Source organism: Borostomias antarcticus (genome assembly GCF_949987555.1).
Source record: "Borostomias antarcticus genome assembly, chromosome: 7".
In the NCBI taxonomy this organism is placed as follows: Eukaryota; Metazoa; Chordata; class Actinopteri; order Stomiiformes; family Stomiidae; genus Borostomias; species Borostomias antarcticus.
The window spans coordinates 3,284,932-3,310,340 of NC_140240.1; the positions used below are offsets into that span (position 1 = coordinate 3,284,932).

The 25,409-nt window shown below is 50.5% G+C and overlaps 1 protein-coding gene across 1 annotated transcript in view; it reads right to left on the reverse strand.

Moving 5' to 3' along the window:
* Positions 1-25,409, reverse strand: part of magi1b (membrane associated guanylate kinase, WW and PDZ domain containing 1b) — a 107,100-nt gene that overhangs the window by 27,568 nt on the left and 54,123 nt on the right. The window contains exons 3-10 of the mRNA XM_084441309.1: positions 12,845-12,964; positions 11,903-12,109; positions 9,945-10,164; positions 8,059-8,141; positions 7,056-7,091; positions 5,046-5,103; positions 3,964-4,052; positions 2,696-2,815 (exon numbers count right to left, since the gene is read on the reverse strand). Coding sequence (XP_084297435.1) covers positions 2,696-2,815; positions 3,964-4,052; positions 5,046-5,103; positions 7,056-7,091; positions 8,059-8,141; positions 9,945-10,164; positions 11,903-12,109; positions 12,845-12,964 — 933 coding nt within the window. The remainder of the gene's footprint in view (positions 1-2,695; positions 2,816-3,963; positions 4,053-5,045; positions 5,104-7,055; positions 7,092-8,058; positions 8,142-9,944; positions 10,165-11,902; positions 12,110-12,844; positions 12,965-25,409) is intronic.

A 25,409-nucleotide genomic window follows, 5' to 3' on the forward strand; every position in this document is an offset into this window, starting at 1 on the left:
CTGTATGCAATAGGCACGTTTACATGGAGCCAAATAACCCAATTATAACAGGTTTAAAAGCCCAAACCAAATAAAAACGCTCCATATAAACCCCACAATCCGAATATAAAGGCCCAAACCGATTGAAATTTCAATGGGTTGCAGAAGGGTAGTCTAAACCTCTTCATAAACCGATCAAGTATCATGTAAACGATTTTAAACGACGTAAAACGGATTACTCTCTGGCTGCGTTCTTTCTGTGCGTGCTCTTTGTCAAACGGAACATTCTATTGTGGGTAAATTGCTTCCAAGCAGAACCGGACCACGGCGGAGAATTTGTTTTTAAACCAAACGCAGAACTGAATATTATTGGAAGCCTAGGCGGCAGGAAAATCAGGAATAACGACCACAAAACGTCTGTTGTTATCAAGCTTCATGTTGCTTCATTAAGAGCTCCACAATAACAAACAGACGATAGATACCCGTTAGTAAAGTTTTGACTTGAGTTTCCGTAACCATAGTAACTCAATCGCTCTTGCCTGCGTGCGGATGTCAAACGTACAGCTTTTCTAACTAGAGGAGCAGACCTCTGCCCCCCCCCCCCCCCCCCCCTCTACCTTTCCTCCCACCTCCCACCCCCACCTCTCATGTGCTGTGCTCTCCTACTGGCTTTTTGAATTGGTTACTGTAGCACCACCTGTAGTTTCCTCTTTCTGCTTGACATCTTTCCTCTCCAAATTCCAAAACGTTGCTAGTTTTGTGAAGACTTCCCATTCACATTCATTAACAGCCAAGCAGAGCAGTAGTGGAGGGAGGAGTGGGCTGGTTCATAGTCTGCAGACAGTAGTTTACAAGATGTACATTTGAGATGGGAGTTATACAGCCAATGATATGTTAAATCTATAGTCTATAGGCGAGATATAGTTTTCTATGAAGTCAATCATTTTAATGTGCTCACTTTATTTTCATCCACCTGAAAGTGTCTGCAGTTTACTTTGAATGCTTGAAGTTTACATTATCGTTTAAATGCAAGTTGAGACACTAGTCTATATAACAGGTGTCGCTGTGTTGCTTGGCAGTATTGCCTTTACGCTCACTTGCCCATGCTGGGTACGATCTTGGCTGTACAGAAATCATCACACTTCACACTAACAGATAGTATACATAAAGCATTAAACATGGTCATTTAGCGGACTCTATTGAGGTAGCCTACAGAATGCATCGCTTCAACTATCCACACGAATGAGAAATATAACGTTATGGTGCATTCCATTTGTCTCGGGAGGTGCGAGTGGGAAGTGGCAAAGGTCACTCCCGAGGTCAGCGTTCCAGTTGCAACAGCTGATCTCGTTATCAACAGCTAACTAGTAGCTCTAGCCTTTGTTAGCAAACAAGTTGATAACAACGCACTAAGTGGTATTGTGCGCATAAAACACCATAATCAGCAATAGCTTTAGCAGCTTGTTTGTCGCTCTCTACACTGCAGCCATAGTCTCGTCAGGCGCAATGCGAAATTTAAATATTGCTGATTTAAATAATAACACTGCTTCAGCCTCATCTTCCATCCTCCGGATGGAAAAATGATGGTAGGCGGGCTCTAGCGTTCTACCTTCCAGATTGAGCTGAACAAGTAAATAGACACCAGCCTGTTGACGCGAGCATAACTGATCATGGCTGGACCATGGATGTATTATAAGAAGTGGATGAGGCACGCAAAGATGGCGGCCCATTCAATCCAATGAAAGACAGACAGACGGGGGCGAAAACATTACCTTCCGCCCTGCGGTGCTTTGCCCCTGGGGCAGAGGTAATTACATGCATTGGTGCATGTAAACACTGCAACGTATTAGATCACCTCCCATGTAAACAGATGCTCCGAAATCTTCAATCCGATTGAATTAAATCAGATTACACAGCCCTGGACGCAAGTGCTGAACACGGCTCTGAAGACGGCCCTGAACACAGTGCTTAACGTTGCTCTGTCACTCTGACAACTCTAATCTCTCTGCGCCGGTAACAAGCGTCTGATCAGGTGTCAGAAGCAAGCTCAGGGCAGATGCATGCCAAACTAGAGTCTGTCATCTGAATTCAACTCCCGAAATCTCTCTCTCTCTCTTCGCTCTCTCCCCCCTCCCTCTCTCCTCTTTCTCTCTTCTCTCTCTCTCTCTCTCCTCTCTCCCCCCTCCCTCTTTCCTCTTTCTCTCTTCTCTCTCTCTCCTCTCTCCCCCCTCACTCTCTCCTCTTTCTCTCTTCTCTCTCTCTCTCCCCTATCTCTCTCCTCTCTCCCCTCTCCCTCTCTCCTCTTTCTCTCTCTCTCTCTCTCTCTCTCTCTCTGTTTGACTAGTTCCAGAGGGTTGTGTGTGCGCGTGCGCGTGTGTGGGTGGGTGTCTAGGTATTGTATTTTCCGTAGCAGAAGAGGCAGGTGATTGCATTAGTATTGGTGAGACGCTAGTTCTCCCACCAGACATAAGATAATGCTTTTAAGACCAGAGAACAGAGCCAGAAGAGAAACAAAAGAATGTGTGGAGGAACCGTGAGAAAATGACCAGTGTGCGTTGGTGTGTAACTTCTGTGGGTCTGAGGATTAGGCAGACCTACTATAAACTTTTGGCTGTTGAATGGTGTTGACTAGCATGAGCACTTTTCTTCTGAAGTTCTGACCGAGAAACAACGAAGCGAATGAGCTGAAGCCAGTGTTCGTTCAGATCAGACTCACGTTTGGGTGCGAGGGACGGAGGCAGCGGGGGTCCGGTCTGGGGGTCCCGGTACGTCTCCTGGTGGGTGGTGGCATAGCTGGCCAAGGGGGCCCCTGCCAAGGCGGAGTCCTCTATCCACTCTGGAACAGCAAGGGGCACACTTCCTGTCTATGGTCTCTGTTTAGCACCCAGCCACCCCCCCGCCCCCCACACACACACCACCGTGGGTGGCCATGAAACGCAAAACAGCCCGATCCAAAATGGCTGCCGTCAGAGACTAATCAAAACGACACCCATCAAAGCGGCAATCTCTATTAATATTCTGCACATCGAGATGAAAAATCAATGGGGTAAAAAAGTCTGCACAGATCTATTCGGGGAGGGAGGGGGGGTGGGGGGGGGGTTGAGCAGGTACGTTGAGCTGAGTCGGCAGAACTAGTCCCTTGTTGTGGTGTGACCTGCATTCAGAATGAACACCTGCAGCCCATTGCAGATAAAGACAAGGTGTAAAGGGACTAACACGCTGAACACTCCCGAGTACCCTGTAGTGAGCTGATTAGCTCAAACACCTGCACATTTCACCGTATCAGCAACATGTTCACTGTGATAAGGAGCGCTTTACTGATCGAGACTGATCCCAGGTCGTCAACTGACTCCATCCCCTTGGAGAAATCTTTCAAGTTAGAGCATATAATTGTACGGTAATAATCCATTCAAACGACACGGAAAAGGATTGCAAAATGAACTGAAAAAAAAGGCCATTGAAGCCATTAAAACAAAAATCATAATTATGCCTTTATGGTATTTCAGGAGCAAATCATAAAGCAAAGCAGTAGGAGTAAAGGACATACACACACACACAGACAGGCAGGCAGACAGACGGCACAGACAGACAGGCAGGCAGGCAGGCAGGCAGAGATAGGGGCACAGACAGGCAGACAGATACAGACAAACAGGGAGAGAGACAGACAGGCAGGCAGGCAGAGATAGGGGCACAGACAGGCAGACAGACAGACAAACAGGGAGACAGACAGACAGGGAGACAGAGGCAGACAAGTAGACAGAGATAGGGGCACAGACAGGCAGACAGACAGACAGACAGAGAGACAGACAGGGAGACAGACAGGGAGACGGCACAGACGGACAGGGAGACAGGCAGGAAGACAGACGACACAGACAGACAGCGCGACCGACCGACAGACAGACAGGCAGACGGGCAGACATGGAGATAAAGAAAGGAAGTGACGCCCGTGGTGGGCTGAAGACGAACCTCGGATGTAGCGCTCACCTTCTGGTGGCTGCAGGTGCTGCTCCTGCTGCTTCCTGCGCTTGGCCTCCACAACGGGGTTCTCGTACTGGGTCTTCCTGTTGATGTGACTGGGGGGGAGGAAGAGGAGGAGGAGGAGGATGGTGCGGGCGGAATGAGAAATAGGAGGGTTTGGCGGGAAGTTAAACCAAGCAATGGAGTCAGTGAAAAACAAAGAGAGAGAGAGAGAGAGGGAAAGAGAGAGAGAGAGAGAGAGAGAGAGAGAGAGAGAGAGAAAATATAGGGAGAGGGAAAGACGGTACAAAGGATAGAAAAGGGGAGAGGGAGGGAGAGAGAGAGAGAGAGAGAGAGGGGGGGAGAGGGGGAGAGAGATAGAGAGAGAGAGAGAGGGGGAGAGAGAGAGGGGGGGGAGAGAGAGAGAGAGAGGGAGAGAGAAAGAAAGAGAGAGAGGGAGAGAGAGAGAGAGAGAGAGAGGGGGAGAGAGAGAGAGGGAGAGTGAGCGAGGGGAGAAGAAGCAGGGAGAGACGGTCATAAGCGGAGGTGAATTAGCTGTGCACCACGGCCACACCGGCCCCTTGGGAGTGAGTGCGTCTCGAACCCAGAGGGCAACCCGGGTGACGACTGGCAGCCCCAACTGCTCAACTACAGCCTACCGCCGTTACCGGAGCAACAACCCAGCCCAACCGCTCAGACAACACTTCAAACAGCCTAGCAACACGCCGGGGACGCTAAACATATGAATAAAAGTGAATAATATACACATTGAAAACATCTCGTAGACCCAAAGCAGCACGCCTCGAAGGTATTCCTTTGAACAACTTCAAAACATAATATGAATGTATTCATATTCATGCAGAGACCTCAAGAGGCTCCCACAAGAAGAGACGCGCAACATCCTCCCGGATGATAATGACGCAAATAAATGGCCTATATTTTCCGAAAATGGTCAGAGTCAAAACAGCACGACTCACATGTAGAGCGTTTGGCATGCTTCAATGGTGCTAATGCATGCTGTTTCTAAGACGGTACAGGCTAGATGTGAGGGGTGTGTGTGTGTGTGTGTGTGTGTGTGTGTGTGTGTGTGTTGGCGTGTATTCACTCACTCAACATAGTAGACCCCATAGACTGGATCCTCTATCTTCTCCCAGCCTGTCGGCAGTTCTGTAGGAGAGGAGAGAAGGAGAGAAGGAGAGGAGAGAAGGAGAGAATGAGAGAAAGAGGAGGGGAGAGGAGGAAGGGAGTTGTTAGAAATTGCGCGGGGAGTTAAGAGCTGCCCAGACCTTCAGCTGACCCAGACCGGCTGGCCGGACAATAGTCAGAGAGGTGTGTGTGTGTGTGCGTGTGTGTGTGTGTACACAGGTTGCCTGGGCTCCGCGGCCAAGGAGACAGCTGACATTTCAAACATAACAAGATAACGAGACTGCAGGTACGAGCGCTGGCTTTGACCAATCACGACCGCACGCCAGGGGAAGGGGAGGAGGAGGGGGAGTGGGGGTTGGTATGCGAGAGGAAATGGTACCAATAAATTCTCAACTCCACTAAACCTCGGCACTGATGTTTCAAATGACGAGGGCAGCGCAGCACAGGAGTCCTGTAGCTCAGTAGCAGTCGATGAGTGGTCACTGTGTGTGCGTGACGCTGGGTTGGATGTCACATGTCTCCTGTCCTCGCTCCAGTATGACTCACTAGCGCTCTGATTCGTTAAGGACATGTTGTTCTCGAGCACACAGGGTCAGCATCGCAGATGGAGTGCACGTCGTCCATGTATTGGATTTCTACAATCGATAGTTATTGACTGTGTTCCTCCAATCGGAGCCGTCATAGGAACAAGGGCTGCGTCTCTGCTGTTGACGCAGCCTGTCTCTGAGGCTAACTGCAGATCTGAGAACAGCTCACTCTGCTACGCCTCACCGTTTTAATACATTTATCCAAAATATACAAATGAGTTGATCGTTTTATTTCTGATTAAGCCTATCAGATCGGAAAATAGTAGTGAATCTTCATCAGTGCAGTGAAGCCTGGTGGTCTCATTTTTTTACCTCCACCCCAGCGACACCGCAGGGCGAGAGGTAATGTCTTCAGTGGCGTGTGTTTGTTTGTTTGTTTGTTAGTCTTGTTAACAGGATTACACAAATAATACTGGACTGATTTTCACCAAACTTGGTGGAAGGGTGTACAGTAGCATGGCCCAACTTAGAAGCCATTCAACTTTGGAGCGGATCCGAACCAAGGGGCAGGTCCACGAGGCACCCAAACACAGCCGGCCATTCACCTCCATTCAATTTTGGCGTGCATGGAGCGTTTCTTTTTTTTTTACCTCTATTCAACCAGGAAAGCTGTTAAGAACACATTTGTATTTAAAATAGCGACCTGGTTGGTGACCGTTGGCCAGTCAGTAACGATCGGTTCTTTGTGATTGGCCAGGCAGTAATGATCGGCCTCTGTGATTGGCCAGTCAGTAATTACCACTCTCTGTGATTGGCCAGTCAGTAATGATCAGTCTCTGTGGTTGGCCAGTCAGTAACGATCGGCTCTTTGTGATTGGCCAGGCAGCAATGATTGGCCTCTGTGATTGGCCAGTCAGTAATTACCACTCTCTGTGATTGGCCAGTCAGTAATGATCAGTCTCTGTGGTTGGCCAATCAGCCTCTATGATTGACCGGTCAGTAATTATTGGGCTGCAGAGGCTCACTAGAAAAGCCTTGTCAGCTACATCATTATTAACCTCATCTTTGATCGTAGCCGCATAATTGGCTGCCATGTGTGAGTGCACGTGCACGTGTGTGTGTGTGTGTGTGTGTGTGTGTGTGTGAGAGAGAGAGTTTTAACCCCGTTAGTGCTAGCTACCAGCCCCTACATTTACTAAACCACTCCTGAAGTCAAAGAGCGAATCACATAAGCAGAAACACACAGTCTCATTAGAATAAACCCTCGGCCCGCTGTGCTCATGTTTATGAGTTCATGTCCTCAGATTGAGCCATCTTGTGCTGAGCCATGTCCACACTGTCGGAGGGGCAGCGTAGCGAGGCACGGCGCCGGGCATGCAGATGACGTGAGCGTGGTTGGCCAGAGGATGGTGGATGGATGGATGTGAGGAGGAGAGACAGGCCTACCTAGCTCATTGTCCAGCTCCTCTGTGTGGACCCCTTCTTCTCCGGGTCAAAGCCAGCAGCAGGAGGACGCAGGGAAGGGGGAGGGAGAGAGAAGCTATGGGGGTCAGTTTCAAGCCACGGCGCCAGATTGTTTTGTTTTTTTATAACCGTGGATAAGACAATTAAAACATCCTGTACTGAACCCATCGTTAATTATAAGAAATATCCCGGCTTCATCTTCAGAGGAGATTCAGCACGTTCCAGATATGAGGCGCGGTACCTCGAATAGCCACCAGGTGGCACTGTTTCCTACAAACTAAGGCCATGTAAAAACAATGTTTACACCGATCAATAGGTGCATTACTCAAAAACGAATTACTCCCGAGTCCCGTCACAGTGACAAGAGACATCAATTATAACCCTGAACATTGAGGGGAGTGAGGTCAGGTTAACCCAACTCCTAGTTAATATGAATGTAGAATTTATTAGTAAATTAGTAAAACCCCAAATCCTTCTGGAACATTCATCATATCTCCATCCTACATGTCCTCTGGCAATAACTGGAGATGGGCGAGCTCACTGGACACATCGAATCTCATCAGTTTAAGGACCCTTGTGTGTGTCGGGGATGGGCGAGGCGGATGGAAAAGTAGAATCTTATCAACAGCTTTCTGTTGCTGCTGCTGCGTGGGCAGGCGAGCATCCCTCTGTAGGACAAGGGGGCATCATTTATTTATGCTAGATGATGCGAATAATCCAGTCAGCCGCTCCGACTCGGGGCGCCTCGCTCAGACGAGCAGCAGCACAGGAGAGCAGAATAATACTGTGTCATCTCCCTCTGCTGCCGCGGGTCAACGCTGCCATCTACAGGCGGCGCACGGGAATGCGCCCGGCTATTGTAAACATGTTACAGTCGGGTTACCGGAGCACCTCATCGATCACCGACACAGTTAAACACACAGTGCACGTCGTAGCGGAGGCGGACAGACACACGTGGAGACGCGCACGCACGCACAGACCGTACCATCGTCGTCGCATTCTTCGAGGGGTTTCTGAGACTTGTCCAGGCACCGGGGGTCTATCCAGGATGTGGTCTTTGTGTTGTGGCTGGAAACAGACACGCGGGGACACACGATTAAAAGGAAGCGATAAAAAAACACGGTCTTAAAAACATCCTCGCTGCGCCTCTCCTCTGATCAGACAATGAAACTGAACACAATGAGATGATCCAAAGACTACATGCTAGATGAGGGCAGGACTATGTGAATGAAATTCAAATTGTTAATGTAATTTCAAGTCATCACCCATGTGTTCACTCCAAAAATAGTTTTTCTGTTTTCCTACTTGACTGTTGTTCTAACTTTGTAGTTCGTTCTCATAGATCACTCTGTTAAAACTACAAATTCTTCCTGTGTGACATTGCAAGTCGGACTCGACCACAGGAAGTGAATCCGGGCTCGAGTGAGTCAGATGGGGACGAGGTAGATAGGTTATAACGTGAAAAAGGAAGTGACATAGTTTCAGGATGAAGAGGACAGGGAAGTGATGTCACACAGGAAGAATTTGTAGTTTTAACAGACTGATCTATGAGAACGAACTACAAAGTTAGAACAACAGTCAAGTGGGAAAACAGAACACTTGTGAGACTTGAATTTCATTCACAACTTGATGATTGATTGAAAATTGAAAATGATTGAAAATTCACAATTTCATTCGGGTGTTGACAGGGTGCACACTCTGAAACAGAGAGTGGGTTACAGTAGGTACAGTACATACTGCAGTAAAACTTATTCTGAATCTGGGGTACATAATCTAGAAAGTAGAAAGTAGTTTATGTACATAAATAGTAAAGGCATTTCCATGCTCTATAAAGAAGAGAGTAGTTTATGTAAAGGCATTTCCAGGCTCTATAAAGTAGAGTAGTTTATGTGCATACTGTACTGTAGTAAAGGCATCCCATGCTCTATAAAGTAGAGTAGTTTATGTACACAGTAAAGGCATCCCATGCTCTATAAAGTAGAGTAGTTTATGTACACAGTAAAGGCATTTCCATGCTCCATGAAGTAGAGAGTGGATTAGGGACATACTGTAATAGCCTACACACACTCTAGAAGGTAGAGAAAGGGTTTGGGCGCACAGGTGAATGTATTTCTGGGGTGTAAAAAGGCACATATCTAGGGTGTAAAAGGCACATATCTGGGGTTTAAAAGGCACATATCTAGGGTGTAAAAGGCACATATCTGGGGTGTAAAAGGCACATATCTAGGGTGTAAAAGGTACATATCTAGGGTGTAAAAGGCACATATTGAGGGTGTAAAAGGTACATGTCTGGGGTGTAAAAGGCACATATCTAGGGTGTAAAAAGGCACATATCTAGGGCGTAAAAGGCACATATCTGGGGTGTAAAAGGCACATATCTAGGGTGTAAAAGGCACATATCTAGGGTGTAAAAGGCACATATCTAGGGTGTAAAAGGCACATATCTAGGGTGTAAAAGGCACATAACTAGGGTGTAAAAAGGCATATATCTAGGGTGTAAAAGGCACATATCTAGGGTGTAAAAGGCACATATCTAGGGTGTAAAAGGCACATATCTAGGGTGTAAAAGGCACATATCTAGGGTGTAAAAGGCACATATCTAGGGTGTAAAAGGCACATATCTAGGGTGTAAAAAGGCACATATCTAGGGTGTAAAAGGCACATATCTAGGGTGTAAAAAGGCACGTATCTAGGGTGTAAAAAGGCACATATCTAGGGTGTAAAAGGCACATATCTAGGGTGTAAAAAGGCACATATCTAGGGTGTAAAAAGGCACGTATCTAGGGTGTAAAAAGGCACATATCTAGGGTGTAAAAGGCACATATCTAGGGTGTAAAAAGGCACATATCTAGGGTGTAAAAAGGCACGTACTCTATGAAGTAGCCCTCTCCGCTCTCGGTGTAGGCCATCTCCCAGTTGTCGGGCAGAGGTCCCAGGGGGTCCTCGGCGGGGGGGTGGCTGGGGAGTGCGTGCGTCTGCTGGTTGCTGTCCGTGGTCGACGCCGTGGTGCTGGTCACGCCGTAGGAAGGGGCGTTCTCGCGCGGGGCGTAGGGCCGCAAGGAGGGGTGCTCGTCGGGTTCGCTGGAGTCTCCTGTAACAGGGGAGAGGGGGGGGAGAGGTGGGGGTTAAAGGTTAAACACAGAACAAACGCATACAGTCTCTAAGGAAAACTATTCGTCTTCCACCGACAAGTGGAGTTCAGAGAGCAGCTCTGCTCGGCTTGTAGAGATCCTTGGTGGTTCTGCCGGTCCGGGATCCCGGTTCTCCAGCATGCGACCGGGGCTCTGGAACCTTCACACGGCACCGGCAGGTTCAGGACAGGACCGCCGTGGTCACGATTCAGAACCGCAGTACGACGGAGGGGGTCTCTGCTCATGCAAGCACGCGCGCACACACACGCACACACGCACACACACACCCACACACACACAGTGCTCCTAGTGCCCCTCCCCCTCGCTTCCTGTCCTCTGAGTGGCCATCAGACCTGATTCACACTCTCTCACACACATACACACACACACACACACACACACACACACACACACACACACACACACACACAACAAACAAACACACACACTGACTGGAACAAACAGCAGTTGGTCCCAGCTGTAACAGCCACACAAACGCTAAAAAGACACGGTCAGAAATACAACAAACTCACCGCTACCGACTGAGCCAATCAAATCAAACCGTTGGCTAAATCATCCAACTGAACCCGAGACAAACCTAACCTTAAGCCCAACACAACCCTAACCCCTCAGAACTGACAAGGCAGCCAAATCTCAAAAGGTACCGCAGGGTAACGCCCAGGGGCGGAGCTACGGTACCAGGAACCATCTAGTGGTCAAAACAGGACCATGTGACTCCCCTGGGAGATGTGCACAAGCAGCCAGCATCTAGAGAGGGACGCTGAGGAGCCTCTCGCTCTCGAACCGCGCGTCCCACAGAGGGGACGGACTCGTCCTCGGCGTCACGTGCTGGTGTCAAAGTCTCAGATCCGCCTCCTATCCACTCTGCTGGCAGCCAGGTGGCACTGTTATTACACTCAGACACACATGCACGTGCGCACACACACGCGCGCACACACACGCACGCACACACACACACACACACACGTGCGCATACACACACGCGCGCGTGCACACACACAGGCGGATGTGGACGCAGCAAGCCTCTGTCCAGCACAGACAAAGGACCATTTTGTATCCTGTCTCCCCTTCCTCACAGCCAAGATCTCTCTCTCTCTCTCTCTCATTTTCACTTGTCCTTGCTTGTCCGTCCCTCCCTCCCCCCTCGCTCCCTCTCTCCCTCCTCCTTATTTCTCTCCCTCCTCTCTCCCTCTCTGACCCTCCTCTCTCCCTCCTGACCCTCCTCTCTCCCTCCTGACCCTCCTCTCTCCCTCTCTGACCCTCTCTCCCTCCTCTCTCCCTCCTGACCCTCCTCTCTCCCTCTCTGACCCTCTCTCCCTCCTCTCTCCCTCCTGACCCTCCTCTCTCCCTCTCTGACCCTCCTCTCTCCCTCTCTGACCCTCTCTCCCTCCTCTCTCCCTCCTGACCCTCCTCTCTCCCTCTCTGACCCGCCACTCTCTCTCTCTCCCTCTCTGACCCTCCTCTCTCCCTCTCTGACCCTCCTCTCTCCCTCCTCTCTCCCTCTCTGACCCTCCTCTCTCCCTCTCTGATCCTCCACTCTCTCTCTCTCCCTCAGTGTCCATGCCTCTCTTAACTTCCACCCACTCTCCCCCTCCAGATGGACCCTACTCTCCCTCCCTCCCTCTCTCCCTCTGTCTCTCTCCCTCCCTCCCTCCCTCCCTCTCTCCTCTCTCTTACCTGTGAAGCTACTGTTCATCTCAGGGATGTCCTCGTCCTCCCCCAGGTCGACAGGCACTATTCCGGCATTCTGCATGTCATTGTAGGACTTGCTTCGTCGGGGCGTGGAGTGCTGGGAGCCGGGCAGGCTGTCCTCCAGGGCATCACCGCCAATCACTTTCCCACTGGGGGGCTGGCTGGGCGGCTTGGGCGTCCCATAATAGTTACCTAGGCAACCGGGGGGGGGGGGGATTAGCATGTTTGGAAGGAGGGCGGGGGAGGGGTTAAGGGGGCGGGAGTGGGAGAGAGGGGGGGGGGGGGGTATAATAATCACCGATTCTTTGTATGCAAATGAGGGGGGCGGGGGTGATTGGGAAGTCTTGACCACATGGATTTTTTTTTTCTTTTTTTAGGCGGGTGGGGTTGGTGGGGGGGGGGAGGGGCTCTAAGTCCCGGAACATTCTATTGGTGGAAGTGAGCAGGCTATTTGCGCCCCCCCCCCCAGCTGTTTGCTGTCCCCGGGGTACGAGCGGAGCAGCTCCATTGTTCGCGCGCTGGCGGCCGGGCTGAACGGACAGAGCTTGTTTATTTATGCGTCGTGTGTGTAAATAGCTCGCCGATGCTGGCGGTTCACAAGCGTACACCGGGAAGCGGCGGGGTGAACGATGAATCGCGCCGCCCCCCCACGCTCTCCGCCCCCTTTCACGCGCGCAGCGTGATGTCAGCAGAAAGCGGCCATGTTTGTTTTTTTGTGGTCTGAGGAGAGCCGAGCGGTCTTCCCCCCCTAAGTGTCCACAGCATCAACGCTGTCTTTAAAAAGCTCCTACTCATATCGTCGTGACCGGGCCTGCGTTCACTCTGATTGGACGGTGTGGATCTTATTTGGAGGGGGGCGGGGGGGGTGGACGGGGGGCGGGTTGCACCAAAAATCCAGAGAGGGGGCCCTACTCAGTCAGTACCTACCTTCATAAGTTCCTATCTCCAGTAGGGTGCCGCTCTTCTCCAGCTCCAGGAAGTCCTGCACAGACAGGAAGTTGTAGTCTACTCCGGGGACCTCTCCGTCACGCGGGGGTCGGGTTGTACCTGGGGAGCCAATCAGAAGTGTGGGGAGGGGGGAGTTAGCCAATCGTCGGACGATTGCGTCACATCACCCAGGCGATGAGGATCGCGATGACGTTGGAGCGCATCTTCGATCGATCGAGCAACGTAGGTTTCAGGCTGAAGGGAGACTTCGGCGTAGGTTTTCACGAGCACGCATCACATAGTCATTGCTTTTCTGAGATGACCGCAGTGAGTGTATGAAGAGAAGAGAGGAGAACTGTTGAGAACGTAAATACTTCACGGTGAACAGGTCACATATTGAGGGCAGCGTACTGTTAAACCAGTCACTTGAAGGACAACCTTTTGAGATTGACAAACATCATACACACGCACTCACAGCCCCTGGCTTGCTGTTTGTTTAGCTTTGGGCGTGTGAGGTACCATATTAGCACCTAGGTGGTAGCCTGGCATATGTAAGTAACACTGTCGAGCTGTGTGTGGGCGTGTGTGTGCATGTGTGTGTGTGTGTTTGTGTTGTTTGGCAGTCGCGGAGTTGTGAAGCGGTCACACGTGCCATGTGTTAACGACTCCTGACAGTTGGCCAATCAGAACGAACTGTGTTAAAGGGTTTTACAGCGTAGCGGTGAGGAACAGCTTTTCCATCGCCGCCTCAACGTGACAGGAGGACACAACCAGCCCCTCCTCCTCCTCCCTCCCCCTCTCCTCCCTCCTCCAAACCATAGCTCCTCATCTGGTTTCATCACCACTTCGGACACACAGACAAGGATAGCCGAGCGAGGCGTACGTACAAAAACAAAAACAAAGATGGATGCCGGAAAGGTAGCTTCTCTATCTGAGTGCCAGAACAAGGGGGACCCGCGCCCCTCCCTCCATCTTTCTCTCCCCCTGTCGTCTTCTCTCTTTCTTCTACTCCATCTCCTCATGTGACCAGCCTCTTCTCCCCTCTCTCCCCGGCATGCTGATGAGAAATAGGTGGTTAAAAATAGCCCGGCGTGCGGGGGAGGAGCTCCGTGTGTGCCCCGGCCAATGACAGAGGTGATAAATCAGCGACGTGACGACGGTTCAAGACGCACGCCGCGGCCCCGTTCTCCATCACGCCCCTGTCACATTCCCCATCGTTCCTTCAATGCAATCTACCCCCGTACCTGCCTCTGGGGGGGGGGGCGGCTGGCTGAGTAGGCCTGTTCTTGCTTTAGATTGTGTTTTGCGTGTGTGTGTGTGTGTGTGTGTTGTGTGTACGTGTGTCACCAAGACCAGTAATTTAGTGTCTCGGAGCCCTGATTGTTCAAAAACGTCGACTGCCACCGCTGAATGTGAAATCGCTCAACTTTCTCCCGGTGATGGAAAAATCAATGCCCAACACAAACAAAGTCAAACAAACCCCTGAATTCTATCAAGCTCTCACTGCCTTCCCAGTAACAATGTAAATCTTTAGAGTAGGGATGAGCATGGGTATTAGATTATCTGACATCGGTATTCCATTTTTGCATATAATTTGTGACATTTGAAACAATTTAGTCTAAAGAAAAAGATATGTTGAGCTAGGCCTCGTGCCCACTGCAAAATAATCAATCCACCATCCCTCGGATATCAGAATATGCAATATCTTTGATACTACTGCGATAGTACAATATTTTCTCATGCCCATTCCTACTTTAGAGAGTGTTGACCTTGGAGAGAGATGTTGCTGGATCAGGATGGACCTCTCATCTCAACAACACTGCAGCAACACAGTCCGCAAAGCTGGCTAGCCTCGCTTGAATAGCTAACAACAAGGCTAGCCTCAGTCAGCTAAGCTAATAACATGGGTGGCCTCAGTCAGCTAAGCTAACAAGCTAGCTACCCGTGCCTCAGTCAGTTTACTGACTTTACTCAGCCAGTAGGCTTGGCCTGGACAAGCAGTCTCTGAACACCAGTCTCATTGAAAAGCCCAAACAGACGTGACAATTAGCATACAAAAGCTTCATTGACATCTACTGTATATAACTTTTTTGTATTCCTTCTATATGTAACTCTTCTACTGTATACTATTTGCCCCACTATTTTAAGACTGTATATTTATTTGCCTAGGGACTGCGGGTGGAAATTAGCTGTTTTAGCTATAACCTTGTACAGTGCATCTCTCCCTATTCTATAGGGTAAATGTCTACTGTACCTTGTCCCTGTCTTAAAAATAAGTAAAAAATCAATCAATCAAATCAATCAATCAATCAATACTGCGGACAGCTCAAGGAGTAGCCTATGGCAGAGTCAACGCAGCCCTCATCCTCTCAACCTCTCTGAACACAAGAGACAGCCTAAAACCTTTTCCAATAGCCAGCCTTAACATAATGCATGTGTGTGTCACCCTTTAGGAAAGCGATGGCCAGACCGAGATGCCGGTTTCAACTTCCACATGAAATTTGCAGGAGAGAATTTGAGATTATGTCGACCTCCATACACCCAGATTATCTGAAAGAGGTGCATGTCTGTCCCTCATCAGATTTTTTTGTTCTTCTCCATTTTGGAAGTGAATGGAAATGCAACTGAGGGGCTAGCCGGCAACATGTCTGCCTTAAATTCGCACTGAAATGAAAAAAGCATTCTGTCCTATTTTGGTTTCATAATTAGTCATAGTGTTCACCTATTCAACGATGTATGCCCAAAAAATTACAAAATTTTACTTTTGTTGTAATCTTATATCAAAGTACTGTATATAATTTCTTACTTCCTGGAAAACGGTAGGTCACATGCAGTGACGACAACAGGTACCTTAGATTTTAGGCCAATAATCTCACGACATCCACCCGTCAATCGACGCTATCCTTCTATCGAATCTCTCTAAAGTTCTTAAAACCCGTCCACTTTTCAATTTTCCAATCAAATTCCTCTAAACATATGTCCCACCCTCATAGCTTGTTTGCGTCGGAAATACGTCAAACTACGGAAGTTAGATGATCTCAAACGTCCGTTTCAGTGCGACTTTAAGACTACCTCAGGTGTCCTGGTTCTGCCACTGCACTGGCGTGGCCAACCACTCACTATCCCTGGATAATAAACCACCAGCACCACTCCTTTAGTGAATCATACAAGAGTTTTGCCGTTATCTACTTTAGCAAAACATTCATGTCACTAAAGCAGATGGGAATCGTGTTGAACCGGGTGGTGTGTGAGAGGCCGGGGACTCGTAACCTCATGTGAACCTTCCCCCCCCCCCCCCCCCCTCTCTCTCTCTCTCTCTCTCTCTCCCTCTCTCTCTCTCTCTCCCTCCCTCCCTCTCCCTCCCTCCTGAGCAGAGGGGCAGAGTGCTGAGCCACCTTTTTCGAGAGGCAATCCCTCTCTGCGTCGAGTGAGGCACCAGTCGACACAGGAGCACGACATGGTGAGCGCACACACGCACACGCACACACACACACACACTGCTCCAAAAGGTTAGAGGAGGAAATCACTTATCACAATCAGCAGCTGTTAAACCCCCTGCATGAACACACACACACACATGCACACACACACACACAAACACGGGAGGGGGCCATGGCCACCAAATGGCATGGTCCAAAGCCAACCACAGAAAAACAATCACCTAATGGAGCTTTTCCATGCACCAACAAACAAACACACACACTGACACACACACACACACACACACACACACACCCCACACACACACAAAGCCGTGTCCTGACTGTGCCCTGTAATAACTGCTTCTGAAAGCAGTCCCGTTGACCTATATTGCTGAGGAATAAGGTAAGTAGGCAAAAACCTACAAAGACACAAATTCATCCACCCGGAACGGAACGGACCATAACAGCAGGTGGACCAGCTCGGCCCCACGTGCCTCCTCAGCTCCTCCACTGACTCAGGTCATAGATCCACATCCACACCGTCCCGATCGATACGTCACGCCCTGGTCACATCACCGTCGTCCTGAGTCCTGTCACCCGCACAGCATCCACTTACACCGCCGCCGTGTCATCCAAACCACAATCGATGCGGAACCAAACGCTAAATGTCACAACCGGCTTTCACTGTGACCTTCCGACACAGTCAATCAAACGCAGAGGTAAAAAGCCTGACACCTTATCCCCCGTCTTGACTGACAGAGACTCTACCCGCTGGACCACAGACTTCTCTGGGCTGAGGTCACGATAATAACTAGACTTGTGACGGGACCTCACAAGACTACTGGGATCTCTGTGTACCTCAATCGAATGTGAATTACCCCCTTAAGCCATTATTAAACTCCTCACACTTGGCCTCACATAAATGTGTGTGTCCCTTTGTTTGTCCCTGGCTATAGCAGGAAACAGCCCTGTAAGTAGTGTGTACACACTGAACAAACACCAGCATCCTGTAAACACCGCTCTCGTCTCCAGATGCCACTGAACAATAGACAGCTTCTCTCTCCGCCATCTCAAAGAGCATATCAAAGCTGAGAATGTTTGTGCACCCGGCATGGAACAAACTACTCACGTACCGCATGTAAACAATTTACGCTCGGACCCGTCAAACCAAATGGATCTCTGCTAGGGTCCTACTACTGTACGTGGGAGTGTAAATCATAGCCCCTTGTCACTTCATAAACCCTTATAAAAGTCACGACTACGACACTGCCACAAATCCAGGGTCCTCGTGTGTATTGGACGTCAGGCTATTTTGAGGGGCTTCTAGCCTTCTAGTGGTGCAATAGACTCTCCTGACATTTGTGAGGCCCCTAGCAGACTTGTAAAATCCGATTTACAAGCATGATTATATCATATGAGGACAGAGGCAGAGGCCTATGAGACTCAATTATCGTTGACAATTCTTCAGAACATACTGGAGTCTGAGAGGTAAATTACTAGCAGACTGTCCATGTTCAGAGCGGAGGACAAGAATACAAGGAGAGCAGAAAATAGCCCAGCACTGTACGGATGGAGCTGGAGCCAGAGGCACGTGGCACTAACAGACACAGTTTGAACGTTGTGGTTCCAAAATACATTCAAATGTCAAAAGGAAGCTGTACACACACACACACACACACACACACACACACACACACACACACACACACACACACACACACACACACACACACACACACACACACACACACACACACACACACACACACACACACACACACACACAGACAGACAGAGCTCACAATCCAGGGTCTAACACACACAGAGCTCACAATCACAAAAGGGTCTAAAAATAATAGCAGTGTGTGAAAAATCAGTCTATTTTCTTTGGCGTGTGTTTCCCTAGAGCTGTGGAGCACCTAGGGCCTATGCAGCCCCAGGGCCTGGGTTTGGATTCGGCTGGGACCTACTTTTAACGTCTTCCTCAGGGGCAGTGACACACGTGACTTCACGGTTGTTTTCAACGTCTTGGTCCAATTTGGCATCATGGTCGAGATTGGCACCTTTGTCGACTTGGGCATCATGGTTGAGGTTAGCACCTTGATCGAGATTGGCATCATGGTCGAGATTGGCATCATGGTCGATTTTGGCATAAGGCAGTTTGCCTTCTTGGTCCAGTTTGCCTTCTTGGTCCAGTTTGCCTTCTTGGTCCAGTTTGCCTTCTTGGTTGACTTTGCGATCAAGTGTGACATCTTCTCGGTCTGATCTCCAGCGCGATACAAATGAATTGCGTGCCTTTTTAATACTATTGACTGGTTTCTTCTTCCGCCTTCCAAAACATCCACACAGCTCTAAAGAGAAGAAGTTGGACATGGCTCCTGGCTATGTTGATCACCAGGAAGACAGTGGAGATGTCCTTAGATGGTCTGTCCAGTAAGACTGAAACCAGCTCACCACCGCAGCAAAGATCTAACAGCTATGACGCACAAACCAAGAATGTCAAGCTTCATCAAAGGATCAAGCAATCAGTCAGAGACCTCCAGGTCCTCCAGACTCATAAAGAGCATTGGTTGATCGTCCTGTCATGTCCGAATAGTTGCAGGTATCTCCAAGCACAATGAAAGCTAGTCCCAGAGAGGGGCTTCTTTCTAATTTACAGGCCCAATTAGTTCCAGGTGTAATGGTGGAGAGAAATAACCACCACTTCATTGAAGTATCATTCGAAGCCGACTCTAATATGGAGCCCCAAAAAAACGGCGACTATCCCCAGAGGAGGTGAAGGACCTCCCGATCTTCGTGGACGTTACCGTGTTCTGAATGTCGGTCCTTGCGAGTTCTCGGCACACTTAACATAGGAGGTTATTTACCGACTTCCAGTGTTTGACGAACAAACGAGGAGGAGGCCCCGTCACTGACCCCAGGGCAGAGAAGCCCTTTGGGGAGAAAGCACTCCACCCACTGTCGTCCTCCTCCTCCCCGCTCCTCTACCCCGCTCCTCCTGTCTGTATCCTTGGAAAGACGGGCGGAGGCGCCTCCCTGTACTGGCTCAAAGGAGCCCAGTGGGAAGGAGATCCACATTAAGATGCAAGGCTAAAATAAGGCACGGTGGTGTCCATCTTTGGCCACTAGGGTAGATGTAATTAATCATTAGAGGGGATGCTACGGGAAGGACACTGAGGAATGTGACAGTATAGAGGAAATGTGTGTGTGTGTGTGTTTGCTAAGCAAATAAACACCACATGACCTGTTTGCCAGAGCCTGTCATCCACTCAGACATGCTAATCAATACACATCTCCCCTACCTCCGTTCCACCATCCGTCCCTCACACAGACAACCCTGTCACCGACTGTACACTGGGTCGCCCGGTCAACAAAAAGTGACCGTATTATAACGCGTTTGTCATTCTACAGTGCAGTAGTTCCAGTTGAAAACAGTCTTTGTTTGTGTCTGGGGTTTCGTAGTCTTTGCTCAGCTTGGGCGTTGACTGACTGAGGATCTCTGCCATCGTTCCAGGCAAGTGACATCTTCAGGGCGGTTAAGCGTTCCATACTCTTGTCTCCAAGCCTGTTTAAACTGCGTTATCATACCCACCTAACCTGTTCAAACGGGTAAGCCTCCGAAACAAAACACAAGCTGGTACGCTTCAACACATACTGTAGAAACTACATTTTTCTATTGCGGCTCCTGTCTGTCAAGGTGATTAGCATATATGTGGAATGACATAAACCTTGTGATCTGCGTGTGGCCTGTAGTCTATACTCCACGTTCATACAGCCCCAGTTGGTCTCAATACACAATACAAGCACAGAGAGAAGACGCAGGCTTTTCATAAACACAAGGCTATTTATTGGGAATTTTAGATGTTGGGGCCTCAAATCTTCCACGCTACAACTGGGAACTAGCAACTCCAGCCACACAGCCATGGCTATGTTAGGAAACAGTATGGTTCAGAGTGACCTAGATGGGTTGTAAATAAGTCTGAAAACGCAGAAGGGCTCGGAGAAAGCCACTCACAACCAGAGAGAGAAGCACAACAATATTCTAGCTACAACCAAGAGTGGGGTTCATCAGGGTGACTCGTGAGCACAAAGACCTCTCCCAAACCAGACATGCTCGATGATCCGATTGGTGCCATGGGTGAAAAGTAGGACATCGTAAATGTGTTTGGCAACCGTTTATTATCATAATTGTTCTATTAATAGGGCCAGCTATTGTTATGCAACTTGTGTGCTGGCATTCAGGTCTTTCAGCACAGAACTCATTTCAAAGAGCTCACTGAACTAGTTCTTGGCTAAAAGGAAACTACGAAAGCCCAATTTTCCTGAAAAAGGGGTCTAGTCTGTATTCAATGTGCAGCCATCAGATTTTGAAAGGGGGAAATATTTTTTGTTATCACAATATAACTACAGATAAGCCGCAGCGCGCAGGTACAGTATAGACATGTTTGTGCTAAGTCGGACGGGAAGCTGTTATCTGCAAAGCTTGATTAAATGTTTCATGAGCATGACCCAGTGGATAACACTAGAGGCTTGTGGCGCTCACTCCCTCTCCGACTCTTCCTCCTGCTCTCTCTCCCTCCTCTCTCCATTCCTTCTCTCTCTTTACCGCATTACCCCACTCTACCAGTTCACCCATCTATCAATATCTCTTTCTTCCCAGCTCCCTACTTTCTTGGCACTCCACCCTGGATGGATCTAGGCTCAGGAGTCAGTCTCTAAAAGCGGCGCTCATCTTGCGACTGAAGACATTTTGGTTTCGTCGCCAAAAGCGGGTGGAAACAATTTGAGAGATTGGAAAAAAAGCCTGCATTGCAGAACCAATCCAACGTCTTTCGGGCGGTCCTTCCTTATTGGGCTGGTGAATTGGGCCGGTGTTTTGGTTTTAATTCTCCTGTTTGGAGGACATCATTTCCGGTAGGACGGGTCTTTCCTCCTACTGGAGATGTTTTTCGCTTTTCGGCGCTGTTCTAGCAACGGTTTTCAATGGAGATGTCTCCAGACCTTCGGAGGCGGAGATCTCCCAGGTCTGACATGGCGAGACTTGGACGGACCTCCCTCACGCCCACTCTACATCTTTCTATGTTCATGCGGTACTAAGATTTGGGAGTTGGCGTCTCAAACAGAATAACGGTCTCTGTTGTTAAGTGTTGAATAGATAACTGTGGTTTTGGCCGAAGGCACCAGCCAGGGCCTGACTAACCTCAGACTTCCCGTGTCTCTATGACGATGGCAGACCACGACGACACCAAAAAACCTCTGGGTCATTCAGGCTTCATCAGTGATGGAAAACTGATTCAGAGGGCAATTACACATCAAATCTAAATGCTCTCCAAACAGAGTGGCCCTCTGATTAGTGTTGTTTATAGTCCCTTATGGGGCTGTTGTTCATGTCTGGCCGGGGATGTTTGGTCAGAGCCATATTCCGAATGACAAAGACTGAAACAGCTGATGGCAATAACACAGCTGATGGCAATAACACGCATAGCCCACAGCATGCTTATGATTCCTCGTCAGATTCTCTAAATGAAGCACATACCATGGCCACATACCAACAGCGTAGCTTTCTGCAGCAGGGTGAGTTCGTCAGTGCGGTCGGGGAGCGGGAATCAATGCTGGCTGGGTTACTCTGCCTCAGACGGTGGAGGTGGGGGGGGGTTGAATGTGCTCTCTGTTCTCGGCGGTCCGTAGTCTGGGCACGTCTCACGTGCGAGGGGAGCAAAGGGGTGAGAGGCTGGCTCTATGTGACGTGCACACTAAGAGCTCCCCCAGCAGGGGCGCGTGGCCCAAATATGAGCACGGCACATGTGTGTCGCTGCACCCGTGTCTGTCTTTTAAGTGTTGCGCAATCCTGGACGATTTGACAGGTGATTGACTCCTTAACCCCTGCTGTGCCGGGGTGGAGGAAACCAATACCCCCCCCCCCCCCCCCCCCCCACACACACACACACACACACACACACACAACCAACCCCCACAACATTATTTAACAGGCGAGATCTAAGGCTCGTCTTACACCCGTGCCAGTCTATACGCGGTCCACCCTGCAGCGCCTGGGCCGCGTCTCACACTGATCAACATCACACGCATTTTTCACAGACGTGGCTCCATTGAGTTTCTCCAGGACACACGGAGCAGGTTAGAATATTCTCCACCAAATCCAAAACAGATATCAACAAATGTCTGGTGCATGCACATGTGTGTGTGTGTGTGTGTGTGTGTGCGTGGGTGCGTGTGTTGGAGCAGGGGAAGACCGGGGAAGGATACTCGTCTCCGCAAGGGAGACAGACATTTGTCCCAGCAAAGGGTTAATCCGAAACACACCGGCCACAGATTCAAACGTTTTCCGCCCCCTCCCCACCCTCCTGATCTAGGGGTGCATTCCGTCACCCCTCCCTGATGATCTCCACATGGCACCTTTCACCCCCGTTTTCTATAGGGAGGGGGGGCTCTGCCTTTGTTAAGGCCGTCCGCTGCTTGATAGATTCATCACTGAGGTTTACCGATGGGAAGGAGGAGTGCGGAGCACTGGCGGAAAGATGCTCATGACAAGAACACACACACACACACACACACACACACACACACACACACACACACACACACACCTCGGTGTTAAAGTCTACACGATTCCGAAGGAGCACAAGGAGGGGAGGGGGGGGTGGGGTGGTGGGGGGGGGGGGGGCAGATCAGGATACAAAAAAACCTGAAGGCTGCTGAGGCTAAATTACCCAGAAACCCGTGTAAAAGACCCTGAAAACGTACTGGCCTTTGTCTTCCATCTTCCACAGAGTCATTCGGCACCGAGGGCTAGCATGACGGCGACGGGCTTTAAAACCATCCATTTATAGAGAGAGGGAGAGAGAGAGAGAGAGAGAGAGAGGGCCGTGGAGAGTGGAGGAGACCGGCAGACAGACGGAGGGAGGGAGGTGAAGAAAGAGAGGGATGGAGGAGGCGAGGGAGGGGGGGCGGTGGGGGGCTGAACTAGCGTCCTGAAAACCCCGACTCCTGAATGTCTGCCGTCTGCCAGCCCTGTTGAGATTAATGGCCTCCAACACCAGCAGGCATGTCAACAGATCACAGCTTCATAAAGCCCCTATCACAGCGCGCTACCGTCTCGACCAGACAGACACACACGCGCACACACACACACACACATGAGCTACACACACACACGAGCTAGACACACACACACACACACAAGCTAGACACACACACACACACACACTCGAGCTACACACACACACACAAGCTACACACACACGAGCTAGACACACACACACATGAGCTACACACACACACACACACACACAAGCTAGACACACACACACAAACACACACGAGCTAGACACACACACACACAAGCTAGACACACACACACATACACAAGCTAGACACACAAACACACAAGCTAGACACACACACACACACACACATGCAGTAAGCAAGACAGAGACACAGAGCTCCCGTTGAACCAAAACACATCAGCTGCCATTACTGCCACAGAACTGCCTCCATCCCTTAGCCTGATGTGTTCCGCCTGACGCACAGCAATCCTCTCTCTCTCTCTCTCTCTCTCTCTCTCTCTATCACTCCCCCCCCCCCCCCCCGCCATTAAATCCCGGAAGCTGAGGCATCGGTGCCAAATGAAAGAGAAGATCGTGGTTAAATACCTGGGCTGTGCGCTGCTCCTCTGCTAGTCCAGCTCTACACGGCGAGCAACAGAGAGAAATCCAGTCAGGTGAGGATGAGGGGGGGGGGGGGGGGGTTGGGGAGGGGAGGGGAGGGGAGGGAGGGGGGGTGAGGATTTAAAAAAATAAAAAAGGAACGCTGTTTCCCTCTGCTTCCCCCCCCCCCTGGGCAACACATCCAACGCTGGCTTTCCGGCTCATCCGACACTGGCGCTCTCCGGCTCTCCCTGCCCCCACGCCCCCCCTCCCACCCCCCACCCCACCCTCCGTACGGCTGTCGTCTGTCTGGGCGAACGCCGCCGCCGGTCTCCGCCTCTTCCGCGTGGGCTGTGCTCGGCGTGGGCTGGCTGGCGCTCTGGCCCTCGTCCTCCGCTAGGCTGCTGTCGGACCGAGCCGACCGTCTCTCAGTCTCGCAGTCGCCCGCATGCACCCACCCGCCTCTCTCCTCTCCGTCTCTCTCTCTCTCTCTCTCTCTGGCTGTCGTTTGCACGCCCTTTCTTTCACTGCCCCCAGATTACGCGCTCGCTCGCTCTCTCGCTCTGTCTCTCGCTCTCTCGCTCTCTAGCCTATATATCTCTTTCTCACACACCGGCATCCACACACACACACACACACATGCGCGCGCGCCTGTCGACAAACGGGACGGAGCCCATCCCCGGGATTCACGTGACTCGTGACAATCAGCGTCCCCGGAGGCAGGCTAGGGCTGGAGGTTGGGGGCTGGGGGTTGGGGGCTGGGGGTTGGGGGCTGGAGGTTGGGGGCTGGGGGCTGTGGGTTGGGGGCTGTGGGGGGTGACAGGGCAGAGACTGGGCTGGGACTGGGGGTCTAGAGGCCGGGGCCGGGGCCGAGGCTGGGCTTGGCTGCTGGGACTGGGGACACGGATCGATGCGAGATGTGGCGCCGGCTAGCGTGGAGACCGAGATGGGGGCTACGCCGAGTCTGGAACTGGAATAAGCCGAGGGGCCTTTGGGGTAAGCGGTAAATAAACGCGTGAGCGTGCGCGGCCATTCTGTCGTCTTTAACCCCAGAGAGTGCATGTGTGCGGGGGGAGGGGGGGGGGGGGGTTGGAAGAGCAGCAGCGTGGTTCCATCCGGACCCTCCAGACAGGTTGGTCACAGCGGAGTCAACTCTGGACACGGCGCCGCCATCGGCGCTGCACAGCCTCCCGCCGTCACATCAACAACACACACATACCGAGGGGGTCAGGGGGTCAGGGAGTGCCTTCATCTGCTCCGACATGGCTGTCCGCAACCTTGACTGCGTTTGCCTCCTGTAAGATTGGACGGAAAATGTACGTCCGATACACAAAATAAAGGTTGGGCCTGTTCTAAATAAACACCCTATTCTCTGGTCTATTGCGTCCTCAGTCTGGCCTCACTCGCTGGTGGTTCCACAGCAGGGGGGGGGCGAGCTGTTTAGTCGAACGGACCACCTGACGAAGAGAGATCTACAGG